This window comes from Mesoplodon bidens, assembly GCF_964165515.1.
Source record: "Mesoplodon bidens genome assembly, contig: HAP1_SCAFFOLD_562, whole genome shotgun sequence".
Taxonomy (NCBI): Eukaryota; Metazoa; Chordata; class Mammalia; order Artiodactyla; family Ziphiidae; genus Mesoplodon; species Mesoplodon bidens.
In genome coordinates this window covers 191,193-203,504 of record NW_027672062.1, presented here as the reverse complement: position 1 = coordinate 203,504, position 12,312 = coordinate 191,193, and the positions used below count along the sequence as shown (strand labels likewise).

The 12,312-nt window shown below is 50.3% G+C and overlaps 1 protein-coding gene across 1 annotated transcript in view; it reads left to right on the top strand.

Moving 5' to 3' along the window:
* Positions 1-11,768, top strand: part of LOC308610643 (Golgi-associated RAB2B interactor protein 3-like) — a gene marked incomplete at both ends in the record, with an annotated part of 38,582 nt that extends 26,814 nt beyond the window's left edge. The window contains 2 exons of the mRNA XM_081259706.1: positions 11,159-11,695; positions 11,742-11,768. Coding sequence (XP_081115832.1) covers positions 11,159-11,695; positions 11,742-11,768 — 564 coding nt within the window. The remainder of the gene's footprint in view (positions 1-11,158; positions 11,696-11,741) is intronic.
* Positions 11,769-12,312: the final 544 nt, after the last annotated feature.

The window sequence follows — 12,312 nt, the reverse complement described above, 5'->3', positions numbered from 1 at the left end:
CCCGTGAAGACCCTAGAGCTCACCAGGCTGCTTCCCTTGAAGTTTGTCAAGATCTCCATCCACAACCGTGAGAAACAGCAGCTGTGCCTGAATCTTGCTACCGGCCGGACTTTCTATCTGCAGCTGTGCCCCTCTTCCGATGCACAAAAAGACCTCTTTTCCCATTGGGAAAAGCTTGTCTATATCCTGAGACCACCGGTAGACAGTTACAGCAGTACCCCGATGCTCCAAACTGGAGATGCAGCGACTACAGAGGATGCCAAAATCCTAGTGGGAAGCACCCACAGAGACTCAAGAACACGGGGCAGGGTGCTTTGGGAGAGCAGGGCAAAGCTGGTCCTTCATAGCCTTTGGTGCTCTCTGAGACTCACCTGGGAAATACCTTCTATTGTTGAAAAGGGTCAGGGACAAACGAGCTATCACTATGGGATTCACCACACTGGAGAGGTTCCGAGTGCTTCTCCACCTTGTCCCACAGGGCTGAATTTCAGAGAGACCTTAGGTATCATATCAGCTGCACTGGTCTCCTCACCAGGGCTGTAATCCCTCCTACAGCATCCTGACTGTCTGGTCTCTTCTTGAACACTTACCCCAGCCCAGGTAGTCTCATCAGTTGTGGAACATCATTCACAGTTAGGAAGTCCTTCCTTCATTGTGTCTCCCCGTGACGCCGACATGCTGATTCAAATCAGCCCAACCCGTGGAGTCACCAAAATGCAGAAGGTGTGCATCCCTTGACCCGGGAACCCCACTTCTAGGAGTCTGTCCTGCAGAGAGAGAAGCACAAGGGTATAAAATTAAAGTGTGTATCATGGAGAACTGTATCAGTGCTTTCCCTGACCCTGGGACTGTTCAAGTAAAATGGAGTGGCCGTTTGAGAGCGGTGCAGTAGATGGGATCTAGCATCCAATGGGAGCTTAGACTGGGTGATCTCAAAGGTTATTCTAAGTATAAGCCCTTGAGTTGCTCAGCTCCAGGATGAGAGAGGAGCAGACAGTTCAGATCTCACTTTCTGTCATCTCTAACTTACCTGATTCTCCTCCCCTTGGCTCAGACCACAGAGCTCCACAGAGAAAGGGATCAGGATGAGGCTGGGCTTCACAAGCTTCGTGACGTGACTGGAGCCACAAAAAGTGCCGAAGGATCAGCAGGAGGAATGACCATGGGCCTGGCGGGAGCCACCATCAAGGATCCAGGAGAAAGCGGATCCGGCGAGGCCACTGCAGGTATCCCCGATGGATCAACTGCAGGCGTGAAAAGCGCCGAAGGATCAGCGGCAGGGTTGCCCATGGGCCTGGCGGGAGCCATTATCCAGGATCCAGGAGAAAGCAGATCCGGCGAGGCCATTGCAGGTACCCACCATGGATCTACTACCGCCGTGAAAAGCGACGAAGGAACAGTGGCAGGAATGGCCATGGGCCTGGCTGGAGCCACGATCAAGGAGCCACCATCAAGGATCCTGGAGAAAGCGGATCCGGCGAGGCCATTGCAGGTGCCACCACACATCAAGTGCAGCCGTGAAAAGCTCCGAAGAATCAGCGGCAGGGATGACCACGGACCTGGCGGGAGCCACGGTCAAGGATCCAGGAAAAAGCGGATCCGGCGAGGCCACTGCAGGTGCCCCCCTTGGATCAACTGCAGCCGTGAAAAGTGCCGATGGATCAGCGGCAGGGATGACCACGGACCTGGCTGTAGCCACCATCAAGGATCCAAGAGAAAGCGGATTCAGCGAGGCCATTGCAGGTGCCCCCCATGGATCAACTGCAGCCGTGAAAAGCGCCGAAGGATCAGCGGCAGGGTTGACCATGGGCCTGGCGGGAGCCACCATCAAGGATCCAGGAGAAAGCGGATCTGGCGAGGCCATTGCAGGTGCCCCCCATGGATCAACTGCAGCCGTGAAAAGCGCCGAAGGAGCAGCGGCAGGGTTGACCATGGGCCTGGCGGGAGCCACCATCAAGGATCCAGGAGAAAGCGGATCCGGCGAGGACACTGCAGGTGCTGCCAGCTTATCCTTGCAGGACACGAACCTGGTCTTGGCCGATGATGCCAGCACATCCTCGACGGGGGCAGATGGTCCAGAGAGCAGCATGAGCATGGTGTTGCCAGTTGCAGTCACAACCAGCAAGCCTGCTGCTGGAAGAGCTGAAGGGAAGGTCGCAGACCCCGTGGTCTCCACCTTGCAGACCGAAGGCTACATGTCTGAACGGGATGGAAGCCAGAAGGGCTTCCACCCCAGGGATGAAGCCTGGAGAGAAAAAAAGAAAAGAAGGACACGTCTTCATCGAGGAAAAGTTCCCATCACCGCAGGACACGTGAAGGTCACCACAGGACAGGAGGGGACAAGACCCAGAAATCATCCTCCCACTGGTCCTCATCTGGCCATGGAAACTCCAAAGTTGACAAAGGACGGGAGGACAGCTCGCAAACTGAGGAACAGCCAGTCCGCCACCAGTTCAGGGACTCTAAGTAAGACATCCAGTAAGATCCTCTCCTTCTTTAGGAGCTTCAGAGTCATTCCTGGTTCAGAAACAAGGCTCACACATGACCATTGAGAGGCAGACAAAGCCCCGGTTGGCTTCCATGTTTAGCACACATTTGCTAAAAGGGGAGAAAAAAACAAGGACATGATAAACACAAAATTCACAATACTGGATTTCTGTAGGGTCAAAACAAGGGAGGGATGGTCTGGGAGGAAAAGCTATTATGCAAAGCGGTATGTCCATGGGAATGTATTATCGTTTCCATTTTATTTTAACGTCTCTGACATCAGGATGATTCTTATACTGCTGTCAGCCAAGTGGCAGTCACTGCCTTAGAAATATCTCAACCAATTTGTTTCACTGTTGTTTTCCTTTCAATATATGCACAAGAGATGGATGACAAAGTCTGAAAGATATCTTTCAAGAACTATAACATAAAGAAACTAAGGGACATAAATACTCACTATCCAGGAACACAAGAAAGGTTTAGATATATTGCTAAGGAATAACAGAATAATCCAAAATGCTCTGTACTGATGAACTATGCAAATTATGTATGCATGTGGAAAGCGATTCTAAAAATAAAAAAAATCATAAATGAGATTATGAAATCTCATTTCATACTGAGATTATGCATTTTTAAATGTCCATCATAAAAAAGTCTTTCCAGTTTAAAAAAAAGTTGTAAATAAATTTCATGAGTCCATGAAAATCATTAAATTGTTAACAACACTTGATGACAGTTGGATTAGAGTAACTGTTGATAACAGTTAACAACCGTCGGATTTGAGAAGAATGCCTCTGAGAACCATGTGTGTTTTTTGTTTTGCGGTTTTTTTTTTTTTTGCGGTATGCGGGCCTCTCGCTGCTGTGGCCTCTCCCATTGCGGAGCACAGGCTCCGGACGCACAGGCTCAGCGGCCATGGCTCACGGGCCCAGCGGCTCCACGGCATGTAGGATCTTCCCGGACAGGGACACGAACCCGTGCCCCCTGCATCGGCAGGCGGACTCCCAACCACTGCGCCACCAGGGAAGCCCCATGTGTCTTTGTATGAACCGGGGAGTCATCTGCTAGCCTTGCAATTCTCTGCTCATTCCCTTCTGTGACAACAGGGTCTACTAGGATGGAAGTTGGGTTTCCAGTAAAACTTAGGGACTTTCTCTGCAGAGCAAATTAAGTGGTAGAGGTGGAGGAGGTGAGAAATAAGATACGGATTCTGGGAGGAGTGGTAGCTTGGGAGGATGAGAGGAAGCCCTTCTCAGTTGCTCTGGTGGGTGGCTGGAAAATCCCATCTTGTGATTTCCGATACACAAAGACCAATAGATTGTGGGGATCAATGTGTCCTGGGAGTTACCTCTTGAAGCAGTGGGTCTTGGTAAGAGGAGAGAAAGAGCCATGTTCTCTAAGACCTGAGAGGGGTTTGGGGGAAGCCTTCCGGAAATGTGAGGAGTTACGGGGTAGAGGAGGGAGATAAAGGGGAACTCTTTCCAAAGCCTTTGACTCAGAGCCCCAGATTTTCACTATGCCAGAGGCTGAATCAGCCTACTTAAAACAGCTTCATCTTAGGATTCTGTACCCTTGGCTTTACCTTTTGTCTTTCTTAGCCTGTATTAGGCATTCTCACTCCCTCACCCCAAAGGACTTCTTTAACGTGAACCTAGTTAGTCCACTATGCAGGGCGTTAGCTGAGCAGACCCACAGTTGACACAATTTACACCTCCAGTGCAGTAGTAAAGTGGAGGTGGGGACTTGCCCACCGCAACGTGCCCTGCCTGGCACTTGCTCTGGATTTCCTTTTCTATCTTGACGGTTCATCAAGAGACACATGCACAGATACCTACGTATTTCAAAGCAACAGGCATCTTCCTCTGGAGGGAGACATCAATTTGGGTATCAAGTCAGTACACCCTATCAGATAAAGGCCAATATTTTGGACAGCAATATTCATCACCGTGGTAGCAATTCTGCAGCTGCAAGTGCAATTACGCAATGGATGGTTGATTACAAACTGACCAATGTCCCAAACTTCAAGTCTGGCAACACACATACATACTAGAAAGGGTTTTTTTCCCTACAGCAAAATAAGGTCATTCACAGGATTGTTGAAGATGTGCTACGGTGGGAGGCATATTGAAGGCAGTGTCGTGGCTGGCACAGCAAGCGTGATGTGATGCTGGGGAACACAGCAGGGGCCACGCCATGCAAGGCTTTGAGGTCCATTTAAAGGAGTTTGATTTCTGACCTTGGAGTGATGCAAAGCCATGATATGTTTTCAAGAGGGGAGTGGCCTGATCAAATGTGCACTTTGTGGAGGGTACTGTGGTTTCTGTGAAAAGAAGTATTTGGCTGGGGGGGTTGTTAATATGGGACTTTATGTTACTTCCTATTTGGGGCCACAGGATCTATATAATGAGGAGATTGGAGGGTATGCTTTGAAAGACACCGTTCCATTTGAAATATCCACGTGGGGTGCATTTCTTCAACGAAGGACTTGTGGCCCCAGCTGCTGGGGGTGCATCCCACAGAAAGCCTTCAGCTGGCAGTGAGTTTGGAAATTGCCTGGGTTCCTCACCCGAGGTGCACGGCAAGAAATGATTGATGTGGAGTGTGAAGGTCAGGCCGTCGTAGCCCAACACAGACCCTCTCGGAAGGGTCACTCCAGTTCAAGAGCTCAGCTTCGGGCTTCCCTGGTGGCGCAGTGGTTGGGAGTCTGCCTGCCGACACAGGGGACACGGGTTCGTGCCCCGGTCCGGGAGGGCCCCACATGCCGCGGAGCGGCTGGGCCCGTGAGCCATGGCTCCGGAGCCTGTGCTCCGCAACGAGAGAGGCCACAACAGTGAGAGGCCCGCGTACCGCAAAAAAAAAAAAAAAAAACAAACAAAAAAACAAGCAGGGGTCAAGGAGGGAAGGATTGGGAGTTTGGGATTAGCAGATACAAACTACAGGATGGATAAACAGCAGGGTCCTACTGTAGAGCACAGAGAACTATATTCAGTATCCTGTGATAAACCATAATGGAAAAGAATAGGAAAAAGAATGTATGTATACAAAAAACTGAATCAGAAATTAACCGAAGAAATTAACACAACACAAATTAACACAACATTGTAAATCAACTATACATTAATAAAAAAGAAGAAGGAAAAGAAAATAAATACAATCCAAGTTTGGGTTACCTTTGTGGGGAGGGAGCATGCAGAAGAGGGGCTGGCAGGGATCTATTTCTTGCTCTGGGTGGCAGCTACAAGGGTGTTCACTTTGTTGTTACTCATTAAGCTATATTTATGCTTTCTGCACTTTCATGAATGTGTGTTATATTTCACAATAAAAAGTTTCTAAAACTGTAAGAAATATAAATATAAATATAAACAAAAGTTAGCCTCCTTGAAAAGAGAAAATGGGTGAGAAAATTCTCCATATCCTGGAAATGACAGTACCAGTGGGACTCTGACAGGTAGCAGCACTCTTTCTAAGTTCCTGCCAGCACTGGGCTGTATACGCTGGGGGCACAGAGAACAGCAATCCCCATAGGATGCCTGCCCTTAGCAAGTACACGGTCCACTTCCAGGATTTTATCCCCAGGACATCATTCAGCAGAAGCGCCAAGATGATGGAGATCTGTAACAACAACAAGACTGGAAGCCACCCAGATATTTACAAGAGCAGGAGGGTTTTCTCAACCTTTTGAGTAGAAAGACTATCCAGCCTACCCACACCTATACCCTGGCAGGGTCAGCCTCTTCCCTATGGACGTGGTGGTTGGTTTAGGGGGAGGCTGGTGAGCCTGCCCCAAGGGGGTGGGGGCTTGGACGCTCAACAAAGGGGTGTGTGATGCGATGGTGACGGGTCACAAAGGGCTTGCGGTATAAATAGGGTCGGGTCAAGAGACTCTGGCAGAGTCCTGCAGGGAGGTGACGAGGTGCTTTCGTTCCCTCTCTCTCTCTCCCTCTGAGACTCAATTGTGGCTGGTGGCTCTGTCTTGAACGAAGAGAGCCATGAGCAGTGAGAGTTTACCTCATTACACGGCCAACAGCTACTGTTCAGTGGGGGTGTCGAGGACCTCCATGGGGGTCCTGCAACGACAACTGTACGAGGGAGGAGAGTATGACATTTTCAAGCACGCTCCCATGTTGGAGAGCGACTTTATCCAGGTCAGCAAGGAAGGAGAACTGATTGACCTAGACAACCGCGTCCGAACGGTGACTGTGGGCGTCGCATCCACCAGCCCCCTCTTCCCGCTACCTGACGTCATGCTGCTGGCCCGACCAAGGAGAGTCTGTGCCGGGGTCACCAAGGGGAGAGGTTGCAAGCCCGTGAAGACCCTAGAGCTCACCAGGCTGCTCCCCTTGAAGTTTGTCAAGATCTCCATCCACAACCGGGAGAAACAGCAGCTGTGCCTGAATCTTGCTACCGGCCGGACTTTCTACCTGCAGCTGTGCCCCTCTTCCGACGCACAAGAAGACCTCTTTTCCTATTGGGAAAAGCTTGTCTATATCCTGAGACCACCGGTAGACAGTTACAGCAGTACCCCGATGCTCCAAACTGGAGATGCAGCGACTACAGAGGATGCCAACATCCTAGTGGTAAGCACCGACAGGGACTCAAGAACACGGGGCAGGGTGCTTTGGGAGAGCAGGGCAAAGCTGGTCCTTCATAGCCTTTGGTGCTCTCTGAGACTCGCCTGGGAAATACCTTCTACCGTTGAAAAGGGTCAGGGACAAACGAGCTATCACTACGGGAGTCCCCACACGGGAGAGGTTCCGAGTGCTTCTCCACCTTGTCCCACGAGGCCGAATTTCAGAGAGACCTTAGGTATCATCTCGGCTGCACTGGTCTCATCACCAGGGCTGTAATCCCTCCTACAGCATCCTGACTGTCTGCTCTCTTCCTGAACACTTACCCCAGCCCAGGTAGTCTCAGCAGGTGGGGAACATCATTCACAGCTAGGAAGTCCTTCCTTCATTGTGTCTCCCCGGGACTCCGACATGCTGACTCAAATCAGCCCAACCCGTGGAGTCACCAAAATGTAGAAGGTGTGCATCCCTTGACCCAGGAACCCCACTTCTAGGAATCTGTCCTGCAGGGAGAGAAGCACAAGGGTATAAAGTTAAAGTGCATAGCATCATGGAGAATTGTATCAGTGCTCTCCCTGGCCCTGGGACTGTTCAAGTACAGTGGAGTGGCCGTTTGACAGGGGTGCAGTAGATGGGGTCTTGCATCCAATGGGAGCTTAGACTGGGTGATTTCAAAGGTTATTCTAAGTATAAGGCCTTGAGTTGCTCAGCTCCAGGATGAGAGAGGAGCGGACAGTTCTGAGCTCACTTTCTGTCATCTCTATCTTACCTGTCTCTCCTCCCCTTGGCTCAGACCACAGAGCTCCACAGAGAAAGGGATCAGGATGAGGTTGGGCTTCGCAAGCTTCGTGACGTGACTGGAGCCACGTCTTGTGCTTATGTGGGGGGAGAGGGAATCCATCATGCCCCCCGTGGGTCACCTGCAGCCCTGAAAGGCGCCGAAGGATCGGCGGCAGGGATGACCGTGGGCCTGGCGGGAGCCACCATCGAGGATCCAGGAGAAAGCGGATCCGGCCAGGCCACTGCAGGTGCTGCCAGCCTATCCCTGCAGGACACGAGCCTGGTCTCGGCGGATGTTGCCAGCACATCCTCGACGGGGGCAGATGGTCCAGAGAGCAGCATGAGCATGGTGTTGCCAGGTGCAGTCACAACCAGCAAGCCTGCTGCTGGAAGAGCTGAAGGGAAGGTCGCAGCCCCCGTGGTCTCCACCTTGCAGAGCGAAGGCTACACGTCTGAAGGGGATGGAAGCCAGAAGGTCTCCCACCCCAGGGATGAAGCCTGGAAGGAAAAAAAGGAAAGAAGGACACGTCTTCATCGAGGAAAAGTTCCCATCACCGCAGGACAGGTGAAGGTCACCACAGGACACGAGGGGACAAGACCCAGAAAGCATCCTCCCACTGGTCCTCATGCGGCCATGAAAACCCCAAAGTTGACCAAGGAGGGGAGGACAGCTCGCAGACGGAGGAAGAGCCAGCCCGCCACCAGTTCGGGGACTCTAAGTAAGGCATCCAGTGAGATCCTCTCCTTCTTTAGGCGCTTCAGTCACTCCTGATTCAGCACCAAGGCTCACACATGACCACTGGGAGGTAGACAAAGCCCCGGTTGGCTTGGGTCCTTCCCTAGAGAGGCAGTTCCTACTTTCTTTAATAAAGGAAACCGTACAACTCCAAAAGAAATGCTATCTTGTGTTTTCTATGTCCCCTCGCCTGGTAGGGACTTGACAGTGACTTCTGTGATGCGAATTGTGCTTTGGCCTGAGACCCCAGAATCAAAATTTTGTTGTACAAGATAGGTATTAAGTATCATTCAGCCATTCACTAGGGCTGGAAATAGATGCACTATACAGAAATGTTCATTGCGAGGTTGCGAATCTTTGGAAATAAGATTTACTATGTAAATATAGTTTGGGGAGAAGATAAGCTGGGGGAGGTGACTGCGTGATGTGTAAACTTGCGTTGCTGAATTAATTACTGAATTCATCAAGTATTTACGGGGTGTCTGTGCCGTGCTGTGCCTAGCACGAGGCTATGTTATGGAAAAACCATCCTTTTCTCAGCAAAGCCCTTTGGTTTGGTTATGGGCACTCTGTAGAAGGCAAGGAAATAAGCACAGAAAAAGGTTTTGGTCGCTTGCTCGCAGGTCACACGTGCATAGCCACTGCCCGAAAGAGAAGCCTGTTTTCCCAGCAAGGCTTCTCCAGGGCACGTAGGGTGGAGGGAGGACAAGTCTGCAGCCGGGGCTGAGCTTTAGGCCATAGCTGGGGTCAGAGGTTCACCTTATGAAAACAGAAACTCTCTCTGGCTTGTAAGGAAATGAAACCATTGGGAGTTATTTTACTTTGTGTAGGGTAAAACAGAACACGGGGGGGATCAGGGTTGTCATTGGCTCAACAAAGGGACACAATCTTTATGGTAGAAGCAGCACCAACGAGGAGTCAGGAAATCTGAGTTCCTATCCTGTCTGGGCCACTGACTCTCCTGGGTCACTCTGCCTCTCTGTAATGGTACCTCTGTGGGCAGCCACGGGGTCCCCAACTGTAAAACCAATGGATTGGACCGCTGCAGTGATTCTTACCCTTGGTTGTATGTTGGGAGTTCCCTGGGGAGCTTCAAAACAAACAAACAAACAAACAAACAAACATTGATAGCCTGACCCCAATCCCAGAGATTCTGATGACATTTAGGTGGGGTAAGCCCTCCAGCACCGGGAGTTTTAAAAATCTCACCCAATAATTCTACTGTGCAGCAGCCAAGTTGGAAAACCACTGGGCTAGGAGGTCTGGGGGGCCTCTTTCAGCCCCAGTATGCCATAACTTTACAGTGGAAGACAGTAGTTCTCCAACATTCACATGCATAAGGATCACCTGGGAAGCCTATTTAAAAAATAACATTTCTCACCACATGATAGCCCTTATACGTGGACTCTAAAGTACGACGCAAATGAACATATCTGCAAAACAGAAACAGACTCCCAGACATAGGGAAGAGACTTGGGGTTTTCAGTGGGGTTGGGGGCGGGGAAGGATTGGGAGTTTGGGATTAGCAGATACAAACTACAGGGTGGATAAACAGCAGGGTCCTACTGTAGAGCACAGAGAACTATAGTCAGTATCCTGTGATCAACCATAATGGAAAAGAATAGGAAAAAGACTATACATGAAATATACAAAGAATACACATGAAACTGAATCAGAAATTAACACAACAGAAACGAATACAACCTTGTAAATCAACTACACTGTCAATAAAAAAGAAGGGGGAAAAGAAAAAAAATAGAAGCCAAGGTTGGGTTCCCTTTGTGGGGAGGGAGCATGCAGAAGAGGGGCTGGCAGGGTTCTATTTCTTGCTCTGGGTGGCAGCTACAAGGGTGCTCACTTTCTTGTTACTCATTAAGCTATATATTTATGGTTTGTGCACTTTCATGAGTGTGTGTTGTATTTCACAATAAAAACAGTTTCTAAAACTGTAAAAAAAAAAAACCACAAATATAAAAAGTTAGCCTCCTTGAAAAGAGAAAATGGGTGAGAAAATTCTCCATATCCTGGAAATGACAGTACCAGTGGGACTCTGACAGGTAGCAGCACTCTTTCTAAGTTCCTGCCAGCACTGGGCTGTATACGCTGGGGGCACAGAGAACAGCAATCCCCATAGGATGCCTGCCCTTAGCAAGTACACGGTCCACTTCCAGGATTTTATCCCCAGGACATCATTCAGCAGAAGCGCCAAGATGATGGAGATCTGTAACAACAACAAGACTGGAAGCCACCCAGATATTTACAAGAGCAGGAGGGTTTTCTCAACCTTTTGAGTAGAAAGACTATCCAGCCTACCCACACCTATACCCTGGCAGGGTCAGCCTGTTCCCTATGGACATGGTGGTTGGTTTAGGGGGAGGCTGGTGAGCCTGCCCCAAGGGGGTGGGGACTTGGAGGCTCAACAAAGGGGTGTACGATGTGATGGTGACGGGTCACAAAGGACTTGCGGTATAAATATGGTCGGGCCAAGAGACTCTGGCAGAGTCCTGCAGGGAGGTGACGAGTTGCTTTCGTTCCCTCTCTCTCTCCGAGACTCAATTTGTGGCTGGTGGCTCTGTCTTGAACGAAGAGAGCCATGAGCAGTGAGAGTTTACCTCATTACACGGCCAATAGCTACTGTTCAGTGGGGGTGTTGAGGACCTCCATGGGGGTCCTGCAACGACAACTGTACGAGGGAGGAGAGTATGACATTTTCAAGTACGCTCCCATGTTTGAGAGCGACTTTATCCAGGTCAGCAAGAAAGGAGAACTGATTGACCTAGACAACCGCGTCCGAAGGGTGACTGTGGGTGTCGCATCCACCAGCCCCCTCTTCCCACTACCTGACGTCATGCTGCTGGCCCGAACAACGAAAGTCTGTGAAGAGCATGTCAGATGCGCCGGGATCACCAAGGGGAGAGGTTGCAAGCCCGTGAAGACCCTAGAGCTCACCAGGCTGCTTCCCTTGAAGTTTGTCAAGATCTCCATCCACAACCGTGAGAAACAGCAGCTGTGCCTGAATCTTGCTACCGGCCGGACTTTCTATCTGCAGCTGTGCCCCTCTTCCGATGCACAAAAAGACCTCTTTTCCCATTGGGAAAAGCTTGTCTATATCCTGAGACCACCGGTAGACAGTTACAGCAGTACCCCGATGCTCCAAACTGGAGATGCAGCGACTACAGAGGATGCCAAAATCCTAGTGGGAAGCACCCACAGAGACTCAAGAACACGGGGCAGGGTGCTTTGGGAGAGCAGGGCAAAGCTGGTCCTTCATAGCCTTTGGTGCTCTCTGAGACTCACCTGGGAAATACCTTCTATTGTTGAAAAGGGTCAGGGACAAACGAGCTATCACTATGGGATTCACCACACTGGAGAGGTTCCGAGTGCTTCTCCACCTTGTCCCACAGGGCTGAATTTCAGAGAGACCTTAGGTATCATTATCAGCTGCACTGGTCTCCTCACCAGGGCTGTAATCCCTCCTACAGCATCCTGACTGTCTGGTCTCTTCTTGAACACTTACCCCAGCCCAGGTAGTCTCATCAGTTGTGGAACATCATTCACAGTTAGGAAGTCCTTCCTTCATTGTGTCTCCCCGTGACGCCGACATGCTGATTCAAATCAGCCCAACCCGTGGAGTCACCAAAATGCAGAAGGTGTGCATCCCTTGACCCGGGAACCCCACTTCTAGGAGTCTGTCCTGCAGAGAGAGAAGCACAAGGGTATAAAATTAAAGTGTGTATCATG